General features: G+C 42.7%; 2 protein-coding genes across 9 annotated transcripts in view; one reads left to right on the plus strand and one right to left on the minus strand.

Moving 5' to 3' along the window:
- Window positions 1-22,087, plus strand: part of MCF2L2 (MCF.2 cell line derived transforming sequence-like 2) — a 123,890-nt gene that overhangs the window by 53,544 nt on the left and 48,259 nt on the right. The gene's annotated exons all lie outside the window — the stretch shown is intronic.
- B3GNT5 (UDP-GlcNAc:betaGal beta-1,3-N-acetylglucosaminyltransferase 5) lies at window positions 1,705-20,221 on the minus strand. 8 transcript variants are annotated; one of them, XM_052685547.1, is made up of 3 exons: window positions 20,111-20,221; window positions 17,582-18,780; window positions 1,705-5,335 (listed from the first exon to the last, which is right to left on the minus strand). In XM_052685547.1, the coding sequence occupies exon 3, from the start codon at window positions 4,984-4,986 to the stop codon at window positions 3,862-3,864; it is 1,125 nt and encodes a 374-aa protein (XP_052541507.1). In that variant the 5' UTR covers window positions 4,987-5,335; window positions 17,582-18,780; window positions 20,111-20,221; the 3' UTR covers window positions 1,705-3,861. The 8 variants fall into 8 exon arrangements, with proteins under 8 accessions (XP_052541507.1, XP_052541508.1, XP_052541505.1 ...); XM_052685548.1 differs by having other exon boundaries at window positions 17,582-18,247; window positions 20,111-20,216; XM_052685545.1 differs by having other exon boundaries at window positions 17,582-18,785; window positions 20,111-20,216.

A 22,087-nucleotide genomic window follows, 5' to 3' on the forward strand; every position in this document is an offset into this window, starting at 1 on the left:
TATGCCATCTAAAATACCAATACTTTAGTTATTTAGTTTTACAAGTAGTGTCAAGCAAACACAGTTCTAGGTGAATGCACTGTCTCTAGGCCAAAGAAACAGAATTTGAAACAAAAAAAAACCCTGCAGCAAAGCTGCAAACCAAACCCTACCGATTCAATTTCCTTTGTTTTCTTCATAGTAACAGAAATAACCTTTTCTTACACTGTGCCTCTGTTTCACACAGGTATACACTTAAGTTGTTTGATAGGAGAGCACGAGCTTGTAATGCTATGCAAATCTGAGGCATACAAAAATGAAACTTACTGCTATCTGAACTTACAGCAGACTTCAAGTATTTTCATAGGGCATAACAATTACGACTACCACTGGTCACCAAACTATCAGCTAGTTCTCAGAAGGTCCAAAATGTGTTATCTATCAAAATAAGGTCTATTTCAAATCACATCTCTAAGGTAATGATTGTCTAAAGAGAAGGCACGAATGTGTAAGTTCACATTAAGAATTGGCTAAGCTTCTAATATTTTGTAGAATTTCAGATTCATAAACCCACTAAACAAATTCTTAAATTGTCTCCTTTCTTGGGAACAATTTCACCTTTTGTTCCCTAAAAGGTTTGGAGGTTTAGCATAAGGTCAGTCAACAAAAAGAAAACACAAAAATCCCCACATGGTCCCCTGGAAGGACACTCCCTCATTGTCCTCAGAATAGCATCTCAGCATCAGAGCCAAGCGCATCGGTTACAAAGAAAGCAACAAGAAATTTCTCTTTTTTTTTTTTTAAAAAAAAGGAAACAAGTCTGTTTATTCAAATCAGATTTTACAAAACAATTGTCTTTTTGTGGTACAGAGCAAAGTTTAAGAATAAATATTGAATACTTTGTATAAAAATTAGTAATATCAAAGGGAAATTGATGCAAATCAAACAAACAGGTAAAAACAATTTTAGCATTAAACACGCTGTGCAACAATGTCAAACTCTTAATGAGGCATGACCATTCAGGCTGATACAGTTTTGCTTGTAGAAGTAAAACCTGACAGCCCTGCATTGGAGCACCAAGATGATCATTAAAAGAGGTTCTAGTTAAAGGTGTACAAATGTGAAGTTGGTGTTTTGAACCAGAAAGTTGGGTTTCGTTGTGTTTTTCTTTTTTTTTTTTTTTTAAAGAAGTGCATTCATAGTTTTCTTTTTATTCATAAGCAGCTTCTTTTTTCACTGCAGCAAACAAAAATGCAAACTACAAACACCAAGGCCCTTTTAAGAAACAACCCAAACAAAATTTAAATTAGCCACAAAACAACATATTTCAATGGTCAAAAGTGAGTTTCAAATAACAGCAAGCTATATTTAAGTAGTGTTTTAGATGTTACCTAGGTCACTATAGAAGTTTAAGATACTTACAACTTGGACTTTGCTTGTATGAGTGAAAACAAATCCTAATGCACACTTACGCCAGAAAAATTGTAGTCTTAATAGAAGACTTTGGTTGTGTATAAATTTCAAGACCCTCTTTCCCCTGAAGTGAATGGGGAGGCATTTCCAGTTGTGCCATTCTGCTGTGCATCTTGTTGAGTTAAATGGCCTGCAACAGGTCCTAGATCTGATGAAGAAGTTTTCCTTCAAGCACTGAACACACCTGTGTGCATTCCCCCCACCAGCACCTACCCAGGGCCAGCAGGTTACAGATCGAGGTTGGTTGTCTTGTTTTCTTAAAAAAAAAAAAGAAAAAAAAAGAAAAAATCCTCAGGTTGTAATCAGTTTGTAGGGAAGAACATGAAGCAGGTTTGTTTTTCTAGAATACAGCTGTTGCAGTCCAATTATTTTAATACTGATAAATGAGTTTGTGATCTATACGTACCTAACATTTTGTCCAGTTAGGATTATTATTTTCCTCTTGGAAAACCAATTGTGAAGTTACATATTCACTTCAATCTAGTAGCTACTTAACATCCATCTGAAATGGCAGTTTCAGGAACAGTCAGCAAGCTGCTGCTTTTTTTTTTTTAAATCAGTGCTAGCTATTAGCATTCAAATACCATTAGTATTCAAATCATTAAAACTGCAGCACAGCTCACAGAACAGCAGCAGTGATTTAAACAATTTACTACTTACAGCTTAAAACTGCCATGCCACACACAACTCTTCTAAAGTGAAGTTAGAAGACATTAAATGCTTCACTGCTCCACACAGCAGCAACAGACTTCAGGCAGAGGAGAAAAGGCCAGCTTTAGACATCTCAGAAAGCAAGGAGCATTGCTTCCATAGGCAGTACATTATCAGCAGATCCCAAGACTGTGACAGATCGCTGGTACCTCGAAGTTCTTGGGTTGCATGTTCCTGCTTGCTGATAAACTTGTCTCATTCAATCTTTCAGAAGTAGTTTTTAATGACATTACCTACACTAACTTGTTCCAGTATTGAATCAGTTCACAAGCAATATCTGGCTGCCCTTTGCATAGCCTGTGCCTGCTCCAGGAAGAGCTACCACAACCAAATTAGCCGTCCTGTGAGACTGTAAAGACACCATTAGTAAGTTATACAAGAAAAGACTGCAGACATCTCAGAACCACTTTTTTTTTTTTTTTTTTGAACAACATTTAGATGGCACCACAATTCAACTCAACACCCAGAATTTCAGCACTACCTAGATTTACAATGCACAGGTATTTGGTTCTTCCTGCATGTGATATTAACAGTTAGCTCTATTCAAGAGACACGCTTTTGGGGACAAAGACTACCATGACATTCTACAGAGTCTTTTCTCTTCAGGAAAAGACTTGAGAAATGTTTTAGTGATTGTGATTTTGTGTATTGAGTTTCTGTGGATCACCATCTGCCTAACCTTTCACCATGACATCAAACCTTTGTGCAGAAAACATTCTCCTTATCTAACAAATGCTAAACATGAAACTTTGCTCTTTAAAATCACTAACTGCTTCAAATTGGCTATAGATAACACTCTTGAGGAACACAACTATGACTTTCACTTGCTTTTCACCTTCAGGACCATGAACAAAAGAAAACAGAACCACTGTTAGAAGACCAGTCTTAAATGCACTTAGTCTATTGTCTTATTAAAGACTGGATTGTTTAAATATACAGCTTAACTTTTCAGAAGACAGAGCTTTGACATAAACACTAGATTTTCATCCTTTCCAGTTCACTTCTGATCTAAAGGGAGCTCATTTGCTGCTTTGAAGAAGCAAGTTAAAGGGCACTCAGACACTGTTTCCTTACTTCAGAGATAGAGGGGGCTTTGAGAAAAAGACTGTAGCAGGTCTACACTTCCTGTACTTGGTCAGTTGTGCAGGTCCAGGCATACTTTCCATAAAGCATTCAAAAATACTGAATATATGTAACCAATCTACATTGCCTTGAACTACTAAACTGAGTCACAAGTTCTCCTTCCTCTCGTTTTGAAAGGTCTACTTCATTTTCATGCAGTAGACTTTTTTAAAAAAATCACATGCCTTAGCTTTTTAAAAATTAAAAAAAAAACCTTAGGACTTGCTAACAAATTCAAAATAAGTGATATTTTCACCAACCATTTCAAAGTCTAGAAGTCCATTATAGTTCATTTAATGACCATATAATTCAGATTCTCATCCTGTGAAGGGTGTAAAAAAAATAATAGTAATAAAGCAGGCTACAATGTAGAAAGTTGTGGTACAATAGGAGAGCTATTCCAATAACAGTTTCTGAACAGGACTTGGCACCATCCTCCCACTACCCTGCTTCATTTCCTATCCCACCCCTCCCAAGCCCACCCCAGCTATTCACATTTACATATATTTTGAATAAACAGCAAAAAAAGTTGTTGCTCTGTTTTGGCTCAGTGGATCTTCAACAGATATTCAAGTATTAGGAAAATGCAGCTGAACAAGGGTATGTGTTCTCATAATACAGCTTACAGAGAAGCATAATATTAACTATTCTGCAGTATATTCTACTCCAGAGCCCCGAGGAAAGCTTTTTAACTTTGGGATCGGTAGCCTGCTTCCAAAGATAGTGAAGGTCATCCACGTGTCCATGAGATGTCATCATTCTGTTGTAAATGCAGGGATGATATGGAGCCTTTCCTTCCCCAGAAAAAAAGGCATGATACTGTGGTACAATTCCCATTTTGTTGGCACAGAGGCCCATGAAGACATCATCTATATAAAGACTGGTATTGAGAGTCAATGAAGCCTCATATACTTTAGCTGCTACATCACTTGATATTACATACGCAGCTCCTGCTGTGTAGTCAGGATACGAGGGCCACTGGTACATTTCATATGGAACATAGTATTTGCTAGTCTTATCTCTTACGGGAGGGGATCCACGATGGACACGGCCAATCCAGAGATCCTGAACACCCATTTGTGCTAGACTTTGGAGATAAGCAACGAGATTTGGCATATGGATAAATATATCATCATCTGCAGACATAATAAACCTGGCATGAGGACAGTAGGCATTTACCCAGCTGAACTGTAGAAGTAATTTAGTAGTAAGGTTGTGAAAAGTATCCAAGAAATCTTGCTGAATCAAATCGCTGTATTTCTGGTCTTCCAGATAAAGGTCTCTTTGCCGCAAATGATCTGTTGGTTGTCCCAAAGCAAAAAGGGTTTTAATGTTGGCATTAAGTTTAGAACGAACATATTTCTCATTACCCCAAGTCTGTCGAATTGCATCTCTCCGATGACGGTTTTCAGGAGAAGACTTCACAAACAACAGGAGAAGGACATCCTGCTGTTGACATTTCTCCCTGTGGTTCATCAAGTACTGGTAGCCTGCTACTCTGTCCATGTTATCCCTACTGATGGACAGGCTGTCATTCACAAAATTGTAGCTGTTTATGAGGTATCTGTATGAATAGGACTTCATATGGCTTACAAAGCGATTATCAAATGGTCCCCAGAAAATCATGACACACAGTATGAAGCAAGTGGCGAATATCTGCAAGAACTGGCATTTTCTGACTCTTCTAGGACTAACAAACATTCTGATGCAGTTCTTGTAATTCTTATTCCCGTTTAGGAACAGAATTATTTTTGTCTTCTCTGTTTTGTTTATAAAGAGTGCTTGCAGTTTACTTTGAGAGCACAGTGTCAGTCCTTCAGGATAAGTGTCCGCTGTAAGGCATGATGTCTCTCACTCAGTATCACAAACCCAACTTCCTGCTCGGTTTTCACAAGTCATCTTTCTCAAAAACATTCTTCTTGTACTGGAAGAGAGCAGACAGCTCTGAAAGACAAGACTTGCAGATGAGTTCTTCCCTTTGTGGCATCTTCAAGTAAACTTACAGTTCCAATTAGATCTTCTCACGTGCTGATTTCATTCAGGACAAATCCTAAGAAGGGGAAGAAGTGTTAGCAAGGTGCTGTTACCTCATCTGGTATTGTGTCAGGGAGGAAAGTAGGAACCTGAGGGAAGTTAGCCTGAAGCCTGGCGGGTGTTAGTGAAGGAGAGCCTGGGGCAGGAAAACCCTCTGCTGCTAACCAACAGATGACAACATTTGGTTCAAATCCTTCAAGCCGCAAGGCAAGCTGCACACCGTCCAAGCGCTCCGGGTGTCTCCGGCAGCCTCTCACAGGGCAAAGCCCGCCCAGACGCCGTAACGGCTCCCAGGCGCGGGTGGCCGTGCCACCAACGGCCACAGCCGCGGGGCAGCCCTCACCCCCTCGCCGCGGGACCCCCAGGCGGCCCCTCTCCCTCACACCTTCCCTTTCAACCAGGCTCCTGGAGCCGACCGGGGCTGCCTTCCTTCCTCCGGAGAGAGAGCCGCGGGGCCGCCCCAGCGCAGTCCCACCGCGCCCCTCACGGCCGCCCAGAAGGGCAGGGCTGTACCTCCGACCCCGCGCGGCCGCCCTGAGGGCAGGGCAGGAAGGCGCGAGGCGCAGCTCCGGCCCTGGGCAGGGCGCAGGGTGCCTCCAACCAGCTGGAGCCCTGGGACAGGCTCCTGGAGGGGAAGCAGCCCACTCGTGTCCACAAAAGGACTAAAAAGAGCCAAGAAGAGGCACGCCTCACTGACCCCCGACAGACGCGCTGTGGTTAGCTTGGGACCTGTGATTTTTGGCCGACCGTGCTGACAGAAGCTATCTCCACCTGTCTTGGATTGCCTGTGCACCAGTCGGAGCCGCAAGCCCCTCAGCTAGGCTCTTGACAGTTGCACTTGCAGCACAGAGCTCCCGCAGGATTTCCTCTCTGCCACCAGCTCAGGTTTTGGGGAGGAATCGAAAACAAAGCCACCAAAACCTTCATGCCGTGCAAAACCCAGCATTCTGTTCCTGTACCCAGAGCTTTGTCTCTCTGCACAACAGCCCAAAGGAAGCAGCTAGCTGCTCACCCTGTAAGAGCACCACGTTCAGCAGAGCCAGAAGCACACACCAAGGAATGGTACCCTGCTTGTTAAGCACTTACTGCAGGCAAACAGCCTCCAAAGCAAAGAACAGGAGCTTCTGCTGTTATATTAGAAGTTAAAATGCAACACAAGCACTTGGAAAGATTATTTTACCTACTTGATGTCTTGCGACTAGACAGCATTAGGAGAAAGCAAGGAATTAGATGGCAATAGCAGAACTTGGTGCACTTCTGTGCTGTAGTAATCACCACAGGGTAGAGAGCTGATGGCTAAAAATGGAGCCATGGATTGGTACACTGAGGTTTGCAGACTGTAGAGCATAACAGAAAAGCTGTATGGGCAGTCTGCAGAGTAACAATCAGTCAGTCAGCACTTTTTATAGTATTGGTTTAAATCCACTGTATTTTTGGAAACATTATCTTAAACAATGCACCCCAGAGTTATAAGCTCAGCGACTCTGTAGTAGAACATTACTGCAAAGATTGTTGTTTCAGATGAAGCATGGGGATGTAGACAAGAGGCTATAGAAATCCGAGCATTTGACAGCACCTTTGGAGGGGATCAGGTCTAAAAGTATATACTACTTTCTGAAAATGAAGATCAGTTTTTGTTTTCCCCTCTATCCTGCATCTTGTTTGAGCTCCTCTTCACAAATCTGCACACTGCATGAAATTGGCCAGCTAACAAATGCTGCAGCACTGCCTCACCCAGTTAAGTTTACAAAAGGTGCCATCAGGTTGTTGACTTCTATACAGCAGATGTCACGGAAATGGAAGAACGAGGGTTGCACTGTAAAGCTTTTGGCAATGCTATCATTGGCACAGACGGAGGGAGGAAAGAAAAGAGTGACAGTCTGACTGGTCAGGTTGCCTAGTGCCATCAGAATAGCTTAATAGCAGCTGTCTGACTTCTCAATTAGTCAGCACAAGGCCACGTACCTGTACTTGGCAAGTTCCTGGAAACTTATCATAATGCCAATCACAAAGTACAGCTTTTATGGAGTGTACTTTGCTAACATTTTAGCAGAAATCGACAATTGCCTGTGTCCCCTGGTAAAAGGACAACAGTCAACAGCACAGAACAACAGGGTTAACTTGAGACTGACCCAACAGCAATAAAATCCCCACAGAAATCCCTGTGCAAATAGCTTTTATTATGGAGCAGATGTGAGGGGACAAGGTGAGCATGGACCGCACTTCCTGCTCTCTAGTATCCTCTCAGTCAGAGGAGCTGGATAGAAAATTAGTTTTTCCTTGAGAAGAAAAAAAAAAGAGCAAGCAAGAAAAAAAACACAAACCCAAGGCTTAAAAAAAAACTGACTAAAAGGTTTTAAGCCCAGTCTCATTTGATCTAGTTCAAGGGAATTAAATCAGCATTTAGTAGAGAATTTCTTCGGAGTCCTCCTCAGATTAAGTTCAAACGCAATTATAGTTAAGTAGTGCTGGTAACTTTTAAAGAGGCTTCCCTCTTCTGACAGCCCGTCATCCTCAGAAACAAACAAAAGAAGCCCATAGACTTGTAGAAGTGATAATGTCAAAGAATCTCATTCAGTGCATGAATTTCATAGCCCTTTGCAATACCAATCCATTGGACTTAGTCATGCCATCTTCCTCTTAACAAGTGACTCAACCTGTACCCCGCAGAAGCTATTTACTGCCAATGGGTTCTCTTAATTCCGAAGGGAGAAAAGCAAACCAACAATAAAAAAAGCAGTTTTCTTCCTAGCAAGAGGAAACAGTAGAACAGATAAAATTATGCTTGGCAGTCTTTTTATTTTTATTTTTTTTCTGACTATAATTAAGATGTTTTTGCTTCTTGGTGTGCATTTTCTTACTTGTGGCTTGGAAGCTTTTAGATGTACTTTTGGATTGAAGAGAGATTGGGAGAACCAAGCTCCCACATAGCTCCTGTGGGAAGGGCTGCCTTCCCTTCAGATAGTTCTAATGTGTGTTCTTCCCCCAGTTGCAGGCACTAAAAGCTTTTTCCACCCTGCAGCAATCCTACTCTTCCCAGAGGGGTTTGCATATTTAACCTATTGGCATTACCATAAATAAAAACGTTCATTTGAATGTAGCAACTGGGGTTGCAGTTCCGTACCTCGCATTCAATTAATTAATATGCTAGTTCTGCTTTCATCCCAGGAAAGCGTTATGCAATAGGAAGCCTTCATGATGATTTGTGGAGTGAGCACTGTGGACAGCAGGTCTGTAGGGAGCTACCTGAAGTGTCCACAGAAGTATTTGAGAAAGTCAGTATGAAGTTAATTTCGGGATAGAAGTAAAACAAGTTTTTGAAAGCCCGGTGAGGAGACAAGAAAGTAAAGATACAGGCATCTCAGACATGAAATACAGACATTCACAGGAAGGACCCAGAGGGAACGCTGATTGCAAGAGTGTGCAAAGCGATCACAGGAGGTTGATTTAGGTCAGGCTGCATCTTGGAGCTAACTTCAGTTTACAACAGGGCTCAGGGGACTTGTTTTGCAGAACTAAGTAACACATCCATTGTTTCTACAGCTTTCAGTTTTACCTAAGGCTACTTCCAGGCTTTCTCGTTACTATGGAGAACAAGAAGCCCCTAGGACAGGCTTTTGGACTGAGCAGGACAGCCCTGTCATGTAAATTACTTCAGATCAGCTTGCTGGATAATCTTAGTTTACCATTGCAGAGGTGCTTCATCCTGCTGGAATTCTTCAGTCACTGGGATCTCAGCTGCAGCACCACTTCCCCAGCACGTTAGGAATGTGTATAACAAAAGCTGGCAAAAGCCAGAGTGCTGCAGGAAGGTACTTGCTGATCCTTCCTCCCTACATAGCTCATAACCTCCTGCATTGAAAGCAAGCATGTGCACACATTCTGCAATGAAAATTTCAAGCAGCAAAAAACCAATTAGTTACACCTTGTTCTATACAAAACTCATGAGATATGGAAGTCAGGCATTTAAGGAAAAAGTTCAACAAGGTAACAGTTAAGAAGAATCAATCTAGTGCAAGAAAGATGTATGAAAAGGATAGAAAGACAAGTGATGAACTTTGTGTAATAAGAAACATAAGTGAAGAAACGACTGAAGCTTGGTTTCAAGACCATTTAATCCATCACCTGCAATTCCACATACAAGCTTTGGCTGCGCATTTCAGTTTGCCTGCAATGTGCAGTGAGGGTTTCAATTTCCCAGCACAATAGAAATCTTAAATGCTGATGTGTGCACTGAGACTCTCTCAAGTCAAACACAGGCCTGATTTTCAGAAGGTGGGCTTGAACTTCTTAAATGATTCTGTGGTTGCTCAGTCAAGAAGGATCCCTCTATTAGAAAAAAGGCACCACATTACAGCAGTATCTCTTGGGCAACTTCTTGTCATGAAAAACCTATGGCAGCATGTAGAAAAGTGACAGACATTGAAAGCTGCAACCACTTGGTGCTTCTCACTTGGCACCTAATGTTTTTGTGTGTTCTTTGGCAGAGAAATTCAAAGGATGGAAAAACATCAGATGGCAGCTGATTAACACATTTCAGCTTCTTCAGGGTTGGAAGCAGAACAGGCTGTAAATGCCAAGGACTGCTAGGAAACAGCAGAGGTTTAGTGCCTGCAGACATTTTGCACTCGCCACACAAACTGGGTAGAAAAGATAAGAATTAGTTGTTTCCTTAAAAGTGGAGCAGCAAGCTTCCCAGCTGCTACAGACAAACCTAGGCAGAGGCATCTGCCAGAATCTAGATAGAGGTTTTAGAGGTTTGCCCCTCTTCTCCAGTAGCTTTCAGCAGAAGTTTCCTAGAACTTATGCAGATAGCAGAAGGATAGGACCACTCCTTTCAAGCACCAGACTACACTGATTTCAACTGTTTTCAGTTGCTTTAACCTGCTAGAGCCAATATAGACTTCCCCAGACAAGCTAGACAGGACTTCTATCTTCCGGAATAAAAGCCAACAAAATACAAATGTTTTGGTCCAAGGGATTTTGCATAACATATACAAGTACCAACATGAGTTTCTATGCTTCTGTGCAGCAGACTGAGTGAAGAGAGATGGTTCTCTGCCATGTGATTGAAGTTTCAGAGTTTGGCAGTGACACAATGGAGGCCACGTGCTCTCATTTTCTGAGAAGGTTGATCAAGTACATACTTAATGTCTGTGAAGGCAAATCACATTTCTGAGACACGGGCTGCGCCTACAAAGTCTGTAATGGCACCTTACAGTCTACACCCCATCACGTGCGTTTTGGAAGACGGCAGTGATGAGCTCTAATGCTACACTAAGCGGCAGTCTGCATTTATGTTAACTCACTTCAGCACTGGTATTTAATGATGTGGCAGATGGGTGCATACTCCTCTCAGCTCCTCCATACTAAGACAGTAGTAAGCAGAAAACAGGCAGAGCACATTAGCTGCAGCTGTTAATAGCGTTACCTCCCCATGGATGTAGATGGCAGGGCTTAAATGTCAAAAGAACTTGTGCAGAACTGTGTTTAAGTATCCCTGATCTGTACAGTAAACAAACAAAAAACAGATTCAGTTGGATTCTCAGCTGTAATGTACAAGAGCAAGGGCTTTCGATAAAGGGCTTTTGATAAGTACCGAAACACTGAGGATCAGAGCTGCTACTTCCTGTGATTAACGAAGAAACCCCTTTTCATTCTACAAGAAGCACAAAAGCAGATGCATACAGGCTGTTGTTTTCTTCGCCAAGAAAAAAATAAATAGCAGAAAGGAAAAGCAATTAAAAATACAGGAAATACATGAACTGCCACTTCCCATGCTTAATAGCTGTGAGTACTGGGCACATTTCAAGAAAAAGTACCTTAGCCTAAAGCTGAAGTCCAAGCCATGCTGTAAGCAGACTTGCCGTCAGGCTGACTGTAACAGTTATGGGATGACTGTGTATGTGAAAACGAGTGCATTGTTTTTATGCTCAGAGAGTAAGGAACTCAGATCTTTGTAGTGATGTTCAGCAAGATACTGCTTTGCTTATAAGCCCCTATTTACATGATTCACTGACTGCAATTACAGCTCTTTAAGCACATCTAGCGTTTCTTTACGAAGAGTTAAAAATCACACTTCCACAGCTTGTTTTCCTGTTTTGGTCTAAATGCCTGTGCCCAATTACTCAGTAATCATCTGTGGAGAACCCAGCTTTCAGAACAAGTTTTTATTACTGCGTTTTTAACTTCTCATAATTGCTGCATAGGTACCACATCAACAGAGATTTTAAATGCTACACAAAGAGGAGCAATGTCACAGAGTCTACGTAAATACTGTATTTCCATTGCTCCTGCTACAGGCACCCATTACTGTCCACTGCACATCAAGCGATTTCCTTTTGCTCACAGAACTTCTCTGTCAGTTTAAATATCTAAAGAAGGTATGATGAAAACACCGTATGGAGAGCCGTACTGCTCAACTGGCTACCGCAGAATCTTCCAGCTTAATCGCTCACGTAGCCTCAGTTTAAGGAGGAATATTTAATTAGCAGTGCCTGCACTGATCTGAAATTCTCCCAAGCTGCAGGATTTTCTCACTTGTCTGTGCTGGCATTCCACACAGCTAAATCTGAAACAGATGCTGGTTAAGTTTAGGTCCCTTGTTAATTTTCAAGGGCCCATCTTCCACTAAGCTTCCGAGCAAGAATAGCGAGACAGCTACACAGCTCCAGGAGAGTCACAGACAATCACAGTTACAGGGAAGGCAAAAGCTTTTATTTTAATATAAACGATTAGTTTTAGGAAGGACAGAACTGTTGTTTGCAGAAGAAACACCACCCCCCCATACTTGTTTTGCAGTAGATTAGAAAGTCTAAGAGCCACAACACAGCCCCGCCTAAAAAAATGTTTGAAACAAGGGGCAGAAAGGATGGCATCTACTTACTTGTAGCTGGATCTGGGAATGTTATTTCCTGCTTATTTTCTTCATAATATCCATTCCAGTCTATATGCCATACTCAAAGGTTAAGCTTAACGATATGAAGCAAACTTGCTCTTCCAATTGCCAAATTTAACCTTCAGTTTTAATAAGACTGAGATAACTGGCTATCTTTCTGTGGAGCCTCACTTTAAGTATTATTGCCAGGCAAAATATTTAAAAATAAAGGGAATTTGAAGAACTATGAAGGGCTCATTGAAGCAGAAGGCTAATGATTTCCTATCATGGCCATTTCTAAACCACACTAGAATTTGCAGTAATAATTCCAGGTTTTAAATGTAACTTCAGAACAAGTATTCTTTCATCTGCTTTCCAGTCTATCCTCTCTTCCTCAAGCAACACCCTACTCTGTGCTCCAATTCAGCTTCACACTCTGAATGCATCTTCATTTTCAGGGTCAAAACGCAAAGAATACTCATGTTAACATTCAGGCACCAAGGCAGGAGCATTAAAACAAGTGAGACATCAAATTCATAGGTTAGAGTCAGGCTAAAATATTGGGTTTGTTTTATTTTTTCTTCTGGTTAGACCAATGATGATACACATCAAACAAACAGATCCAGTGCAGAAGACTCCTATATACATGTTGGGAGTCTCCATGCTTGCTTCAAGCAGGCCAGAGAGGAACAAACATTTCAGATTTAATGATAAAACAGATAGAGAACCATCTCAATACAAAGGAGCTGCAGATTGGATGGAATAATAGTGCAAAGCTTTGTTTAAGCCTGCCTGAAAGATGGCTGGGATGAATGCCATTATCCTCTCCCACTTTTGTGGTAACCAAAGAGAATTTCAATCTTACAGGCAGTGCTTTCTGTAATGCAGTAAGGCCAGAGACTGTATATGGAGCAGGAACATCATAAGCTCACTGCTTTAAAAAACAAACAGAAAAAACCCAACAGTTTGATAAGCAGTGAGACTTCCCCAAGGCTACAGTCTTTCTAAGTTATGTGATGTAGGTAAGTTCCCCATTCACATTTGACCAGCAGTATTCATCTCTGATCAGGACGTATAGTAGGTCATGCCATTTAATAACATCTAGAGACAGGGAAAATAATTAGTTATATGCCTCATGCAAGACTAACATAAGAACAAGAAGGTAACTGAACTACACAAAATACTGGAATACACGCAGCACCAGGTTAAGAATTGCCAAGTGAAAGCAGTGTCTCTAAGCAAAGAGAAGCGGAAACTGAAATGAAAGTCTCAGAAACAGACCTCAACATGGGAACAGAAAACACGAGCAGAAGCACACAGCACAGGGGGGAACTTAATGAAAAGGAAAAAAACAAAACAACAAAAAAAACGGTCATCCACTGAAGAAGTCTGATGGCTCTAAGAAGTTGAGCTTTGAGAACAATGCCATAGAAAATCTGTACCTGCAGTTACCACAGCACTTCACTCAGGGCTCAGAGACAGGCGAAGCTGACACACTCAGAAAAGCTTAGTCACAACTTTGACACTTGTGGTACCCCGTGCCTAATACACTGTCAAGGTTTTCTACTAGAAGAGTAGAGAACAAATATTTTATTGGAAAGTCAAGAAAATTGCAAGAGAGTTGCAAAAACACTTTGTCTCATCTTAGCAGTAAGACATGCAGTGTTACATATCCCAGCTTAAGTGGCAAGTGCAAAGTGAAAGTCTAGAGTTTCTTTAGTTAACCAATTCAAGTATAGGAAAAATCCATCCATTCATTAGTAGGTCACAAAAGAACTAACCACAGCAAGGGGAACCCCAAATATATGAGTAACAGTTAAAAAAGAAAGAAAGAAAGAAAAGCAAGACAAGAGAAGCCATAAATTTCCTACTCTGAGACAAAAGGCTGACTTCATTCAGCACAAACCACTTCTGATCTCACCAGAAAAGCAAATGGAAGAACTTTAAAGTTGAAGGATACAACAGTAAAAATGAGCAGAGACTGATCACAGTAGTGATCTGAGGCAATTAAAGTTGTATTTAAACTATTCTCTAACAGAGATGACTAGCTAAAATACCCTCCTCAGCTGCTATGCCCCAGAACACCTCCCAACAATAAAAGCAATCTGTATTGACAAAAGTTGTTTGGGAAACTAACTTAGTGCACCCGAAAGGGGAGAGTGCACCTCAAGGGCATGGCAGCACTCCTGGTAGTTTTAAGTGACCTAACAGTTTTTGTTCAAGTTTAAATCTACATCCGGCACTATGTAGATGATACCAGATAGTCAAGCTCAAACTCACAAAGTTGATTCAAAGCAAGCAAAACTTGTTCTGCACTGTAAACTAAAAACTCTGACAGTCTGCATTAGCAAAATGTAGACCAGTTTCTTCAACAGTCCTTCAAACTTTGTTGCTTTCCCTTACAACTGTCTTTTCTTTCAAGGCCATCTGTCCTCTGTCTGCTTAAGCAGCCTGGGTACCTAGCAGCAGCATCTCCACAACTTTATTTATGTTGAGGGTCATACTACACAACCACTCAATCAGCAGTTAAACTTCAGGACTGGTACAGGTTCATTCTAAAAAGACGCAGTTTGAAAGCGGAAAGGTTGCTTTATCCTTTTTCTGTGTGTTGTGATCATTTCCCCATTGACTGTGCAATTTAGGTCAAGAGTAACCTTTCAAAGATCCTTCTATAGCATACCCACTTCACCATCAAGAGATAAAGAGATTACTATTTGTGAAACTTATGAAAGAAGAGAAGTCTCCCAAGTGTCCATGAGTATTATTTTAGACATGAAGGGTTGAGAATGCACAGACTGGGGCTACTTAAGCAAACCTTCTATCCAGATCTGAACCAGGCTTTCCTGAAGGTTGCTGAGATTCCACATACACAATGTTTCCTGTACTAGTGGTAAACCCTGTTACCTGTGGCCAGCCTGACAGAGGTGGATCACACTGCTTGACAGCAGATTTTAAAGGTAAACTACTACCGCAGTCTGCCGAATAACCAGAGAGCCTCACTCCAGACACGCAGTATTTTAGGAAGGTACCTTAATGTACTCTGCAAGCCATATGGAAGAACAACTTAGTGCAGCACTGATCCATCACTGCCACTTCCAAGGCCCATCAGACCAACTGCAGCAGCAACAGAACCAGCTTTCCCAATAAAAGCCCCTCAGAACTTGCGTCCACCCAGTAACATCTTCAAATTAAAGGATTACCCAAACAATTCTTCACGCATAGACTGACAACCTGGGGAGACAAGGCAATGCTTAGTATATCCTAGACTCTACAACGCTGTAGGTGAAGGTGTAAGCACCAAATCAGAGAATACATAAGCCACCAGCATTTCAGATAAGTGATGACTTGCAGGATTTCCCACATGCTGCTCCCCAGTCTGTAGGTGAACTACCATCTCTAGTCTCAGTACTTGCTACTCCAGTTTGGCCAGATGTCAGGGACTGTCCCAGCTCCTGCTTTGCTTCTCAATTTATGATCCCAAAGAAAGCAGCGACGGTTGTGATTCACTTAATGGAAGAGAATAGTGAGCAGATACTGCTGTCAAGTTTCACAGCAGAAAAAAAGAAGCACAAAACCTCACCAGTGAAAGAGCTGGCATTTGCATTGAGACTGTGTTCTTTGTACATCAGACAGTGAGCTTCCAAGAGTCTAGTTCTGTGCAGAACAACCAACGTGTAACCCCCAGAACACCACCTGCTCTGTGATCCACCTTCTGGATACGCTGTTGAAGTATTCCATAGCTGTTACCAACTGCAATTTAATGTCTCCTGCTTCGTTCAACAAAGAAGAAAGCTAGCATTTGTATTGCCTTAAAGACAATCATTTTCTGTTTTCCACCTCCCAGTTCATTTATGTTTTCTAACCTTCTCCCTTTCCAACTGCTGCTCACACTACTGCTAAGAGACCCTCAGCATACATCTCAGCAGACACTAGTTGAGGATGCTCCAGCACAGAACAGCAACACATTCCAACTTCTCACAGCTTCGCGTGGCCAAAATAGGATCTGGGCTTCTATCATTGCTATGCTTGTGGTTGATCGCGTTGGACTCGAGCCAGTCTCCTGTCTCTAGAGAGACTCCGCATTCTCAGAAGAAACTAACAAAGCAGATTTTTCCCAATACGTTCCGGAGTCTCCTATGACTCCCGCAGTGAGGGCGAGCCGCCGGACCCACCCGTTTCGTCCAGCCCGCCTTCCTGGCCGCCTCCCCGCTCCAGCCCGAGCACCCATCCCCGCCCGGAGCCCCCGCGGTGCTCGGAGCTCCGGGGACAGCGGAGCCTCTCCCAGCCACGCGGCCGGCGAACAAAGGAGCCCTGCCTCCGCCCGAGTCCGCCGCCCGGCCAGGAGCGCAGCCAGAAGAGGCTTTTTGAGCTTCACAGGCTGGCAGAGTGAAATGCACTTTCTGAACGCGTTCACCATCTCTCGCTTACGCTTAAAGCATCTTCTCGAGGCTTCTTCCGATTTTCTCAAGATTTCTTCTGCAGATCCCCCCAGAAGCGTGAGGAATGCTGCTGCCGCGTAGCTCTGGCACACACTTGGGGCGCTGCCGAGGCCGGGCGGGCAGGGCTGTCCCAGCGCCCGCGGCCCCGTGTTGCAACGCGGAGCAGAGCGGAGGAACTCCCAGCCGGATCTACGAGTTTCTTGGGTGGGAGCGGTTGGGAGGGAAAAAGGGGAAAAAAAGAAAATCTACGGAAAAAGGGGGAAAAAAACCCAAAGCAAAACAACTTTTCCAGAAGCAATAATGAATTGGAGAAAAAAAAAAAAACAGAAAGCTAGAGGGACTCCTGGGACGAGAGGGAGCTGCTCCGCTTTGAATGGGCCGCGCTGTCGCACCGCTCGGAGCCTGCGGGCGTCCCCCTGCGGCTCAGGGGGAGAAGAAAGCCCTGCGAGGACCGCTGCCGCCTTCCGAGTTTTCTGCTTTGTTTTAATACACAGCCGACAGCCACGCAGTGATCAGAGATTGAGGGGGAAAATGCTACAACGCTACACGAAAAAGGTATTAGAAATTCGCTGAAATGTGAGATTTCAGCACGATGTAGACACAGCCCTTCTTTAAGGGGTAAGCAAGGCAACGGGGCACGGCCAAAATCTTTTAAACAAAGCAGCTGGAAAACTTGTTTGCCTGGAGTGTGGAACCGCAGTTCCAGAGCTGCAGAGAAGCGAGACAGCCCCCTCGAGCAGCCCGGCTCCCGCAGCCCCTCACAGAAGGCAGAAAACGAGAAAAGCGATAGGAAAACAGCACCTCGTCGCGAATTTTAATTACCCGACTCGTCACCTTACAAATAGGCGAAACGAAAAAAAAAAAAACAAAAACAACCAAACCGAACCAACCAATAAGCCCAGAAATGAGGAGGGAAAGGAGCCCCGCCCGGATTTCGTTGTCTCACCACCAAAAGTGCAGCTGCCTTCTGTTCTTTCCTTCCTTGGGGAAGAGGAATCGCCCGGCCCGCTCTCGGGCTGCCTCATTCACTCGCAGGATATGGGATCCCACGGCCCGGGAGCCAATGGGCTCCTCCTCCTCCCCCCGCGCCGAGCCCCGCAGCTCCCGCCCGGCGCCTCCCGCCGCTTATAAACACCGCGTGCCGAGGGATGCGGGGTTCGGTTCCTTTTCCTTTCCGCGTGTCCGCTGCGAGGTGTCTGGCAAAGGTATTCTAAGTGCTAAAAAGTTCCTTCTGTCTCACGGGTTCCATTGGGAGTCACGGTGAAAAGTTTAGCCTGCTGCTGCTGCGAGACCATGAGGCACTGTGTAATGCTCGCTGTTGGCTGGTTAGTTCGTAGGGCACAGAGCAAGCGTTATTCCTCGCTTTTGCTGGAAAACCTTCAGGGCAGGACGGGTTTTAGCTTCTCCCCCCACCTTTACCACGACCGCTGGTGATTTATTTGTCATCGTCCAAAGGAGGGTGCCCTGCTCTAAACTCTTCTCAGGTTTTAAGAGGCCGAAAAGTTCCTTTTCACTGAAGTGCTTCAGTCAGTCCCACAGCTGAGGTGTGAGTGCTTACCTCAGGAAGCTGCGTGGGAGGAGCGTGCCTTCTGTGAAGTCCTTTGCAAACCCTCTGTACGGAGGAAAAACTACCTCTAAAACAAGCTTATTCAATGTAAATTGAGAAACTGCTCTGTTTTAGGAGATGATTCTCAGTGAGCATAAATGTTGCACACAAGCTCACCATGTAGCTTCTGTTTTCGGATTTGACTGTGACTGATTTAAATAATACCTGACCTTATCACTGAGTTCCCAGAAATTTAACTGCTGTGTATCATGAGCATTAGTGTGTGTTTGTCAGCATACAACCGTAAATCTGACAGCGTCTTTGTGGGGTGAGGAACTGTTTTATTTTTACACATGGGACAGACAATAGGAGGCAGGAATACTGTTGTCAAGGGCACCCAACAAAAGCAGAAAGGGTAAAAAAGCAGAGCCTTTTTTTCCAGTCCCACGAAGGATGTGTTGCTTTTTAATACAAGTTTTGTTTGGGGAAGCTTCAGGCCTGAGGAGCTTCCCACTTGACCTTTCCTTTCTCCTGGGCTGTGCCTCTGCGTGACCAAACACTTCGTAGCCCTTTGCAGATTTCTCTTCATCTGTTGGATTCTGCTCTGAGACAAAATGAACATTGTTGCAATTGATGGTTTGCCCTGGCAGGGAGGGTTTGTAGATCATTGTATAAATTTGGCGTGCTGTCTGAGCAGTGTTTGAATAACAGTGCAAATAGCCTTAAAAACAAAACATCATTCACTTTTTTTTACCAGAACAGTAGTTGCTAATTTTTCTCCAGTTCATAAACATTACTTCATAGGTTTATCCCTCATTATTCTCTTTAAATGTCATCCTTCTCACACATTCAGCGATGAAACAGTCCCTTTCCAAATGAGATGAGAGATGTTTAAGAACCTCTAAGTTATCGATTCTTTGGCTGGTGTTACCAGTTTTTCCTGTTTTCATTTTCGGCTGAATTTGGTAAACCAGAGGGGAAAAATAAAAAAGCACTGGATTCTTTCTTCCACAATTAATAATTAAAAACAAACATGATTCACATGTTCTTCAACAAATACAAACGCTCCGTTTTAGTTTAACTTTTTTGATATGCAGGAGGTCAGGTTGCCAAACTAACTCAGCTCAGATTTTTCCACAGTCAAATGTTCCAAAGATGTTTAAAAATCAAAGCCCAAACATTTCTGTATTGTCAGTTCTCACTGTTTTCAGAGAACACAGCTTCAAGGAATCACATTTTTACAATTGGAAAAGTAGAGATATAACTTCTAAGTTGTGTGTATAGGGAAGTATGATTCAAATGTAGTGCAAGCTTGGTAGAATGAGGTCTATAGCAAGCAAAGTCAGGTATTTAAAGTAAAGAACAAAAGAGAATGTTTCCAGTAAGCACCATACATGGACTTTGTTTGCCATGACTGAGTTTGTCTTAAAATTATGTCCACTTTTCTCTTGGAAAGTGACATCCACTCAAAGGATTTTATTTGTGCCCACTATTTTCCCATCTTGGTTTTTGCTGAATTTTCAGTTCAGAAGATGTCTTTCTGTCAGTGAAATGAGCAGACTGCAGCCTGCTTCTGGCCTGAAATTACAGTGGGGGTGTGAGTTTCATTTTCTAGTAATACTAACAAAAATGTACTTGCATTCTCTCCTGCTTATTCCTATTTTGTCACATTACCTCACTAACAGGCAGCTTGACCTCTCCCCTTTCTCCTATAATGTTGTTAAGGGAGTTTTTTTTTTTTAAGAACATCACCCTTAATTACAAATTAAATCTTTAACATCCCACCCTCACCATATCTTGTTCATATTGGCCTCATCCCTTAAAGAGATGCATAACAGGATGTGTATTTGAACAGCTGAAGTAGGGAAGAGCTATCAAACGTTAGTCTAAAAACCACTTCACAGATATTTCTCTCCAGCAAGTACCTACCTTGTTTGTTAACTGCTTTAATGCACTGCTACCAGCTCCAGTCTTCATGAGTGTTTAGAGTGCAAAGGGCTTTACTGCTTTACCAGAAGAGAATTTTAGACTGAACAGTTCCTTGTATGTATATCAGCTCTAGTTGAGACTTCAGCCTCTATTTCAGCATTTATAGTGAGTTGATAAGACTTAAAGAAACACAGATGTTAGTGGGCTTGTAGGAGATTTCTGCAGATCTGTGTTGCTCTGCTGTTAGTGTTTCCTGCTGTTGGTTTGAACAATATACTTTTAACTCTTTCCCAGTGAGCGATGAAGATGGGAAGAATTCCCTCCGACCATTCTTGTCTAGAAAATACAAATGAACACAGGAGCCTGCTTACATGTTAAGTTTTAGCAGGAGATTGGGATCGAGGCTCCTACTCAGTGGTTCTGTGCAGGGTCGTTGTGATACATGCCTCAGGTCCAGCTGCTGCCACCTTTGTCCTGTAGACCCGTTCCACGGGATGGATTAGTATGTCCACAGTGCAGCTGTGTGTCCTGCTGTGTTATCTAGTGAAGTCCGGTGTACAGTCTGGACCTAAGATTTCGTGGTTGTGTGACTCTGAGCTTAGGCTGTAAGCATGAATAGCATGACATCTGAATTAACTTGGTGAATGACCAGCTGTAGGGTTTGCAGTTTGAGGTAGCGTTTATAGGACTTAAATGAAAAAGAATCAACTTCAACAACCTGGGAGAGCCTCCTCTGTCAGGTGTATATGGGGCAGCTCAGACATGCAAAATAGTATCCAAGCACATACACAGTCCAAACTCATTGTTCATCTTCTGACCATACCTATAAGTTGTGCTTTACCTGCATCTGTGGAGTGCGCCAGCAGCCAGCTGTCCAAGCACTTTTGCGAACTCAGACCCTGCAGTATGCAACCTGTGGGCCTCTGCCTTAAAGTGCTTGTACCTCAAATGACAGTTTTTCCAACTGCAGATTTGAACATGATTCAAATTTGAGATTTCTTTAAATTCCGTGTTTCATAATATCTGGGTCAGGCACTCTCATAGTGTTATTGATCTAAAAAGGACTGGGGAGCTTCGTTAATCAGTGTGCGTGACTTCGTACATGGAAATGGCTAATTGTGTCATGGAATCGTTGGGTTGCATTGGTAGAACAAGACAGTGCTTCTGCCCCAAGTAAAGAATTAGAAGCTATTTTCAGAATGAGAATACTGTGCCAGAGTCCTATTCTAAACCAGCAATAGCAAAGTTGGATGGCCATTAGGTCTGGGAATTGCTAAATTTAGGAGTGGACTGATGTAAAAGATAGCAATAGCTCAGGGAATGCTGCTAAAAGCTTTGGTGTTCAAGTGCTTGCTGTAGTCTTTAGAGCTGCATATGGCAGAAAAAAGGAAGTAAGATTTTACTGATGTGGAACCTCTACAAGAGTCAGAGATGAATGTGTTTCCTCTTTCATATGGGATGAGTAAGATCCATTGCAAAGATCCCATAGTGTCTAAGTGCATGATGTAACACATTTCACAGTATCATATATTCTAACTAAGGAGATCTTGGTAAGTGACTGTGACACGTTAACCGTAGAACCCCAACAGCATTTCTTCTCGGTCTAATTTCTAGACTCATGAAAATTTCCAGCTGGTAGAGGGGAGGAGCTTGGAACTTCAATTTTAAAAGAGAAAAGAGGTGCTTTTGACTTTCTTGTTAGGCACAGCAGACTGTGTTCTAAAACCAGACTTAATGAAAGAGGAGTCAGTGGGAGAAATTTCAAGAAGCCACTAGCCATTGCTTGTCCACCATTATCTCTTGCAACTTTCACAAAATCTTTGTTTTCAGAGAAGCTTCCCTGTCAGGCAGATTGGCTCCAACACTTAAACTCTAATTACTGCCTAACGGGTTGGGAAGATCTTTGAAGTGAAGTGTGTGCTGCCATGTAGGGAGATCTTGCTGCTGATAGAAATGTCTGTAGAACAGCAAGAGGAG

The sequence above is a fragment of the Tympanuchus pallidicinctus genome, unplaced genomic scaffold, assembly GCF_026119805.1.
Source record: "Tympanuchus pallidicinctus isolate F22 unplaced genomic scaffold, pur_lepc_1.0 scaffold22, whole genome shotgun sequence".
Taxonomy (NCBI): Eukaryota; Metazoa; Chordata; class Aves; order Galliformes; family Phasianidae; genus Tympanuchus; species Tympanuchus pallidicinctus.

Bases quoted from the DNA above. Each gene is read 5' to 3' on its own strand.
- B3GNT5 (XM_052685551.1), bottom strand. From the start codon at position 4,986: ATGTTTGTTAGTCCTAGAAGAGTCAGAAAATGCCAGTTCTTGCAGATA.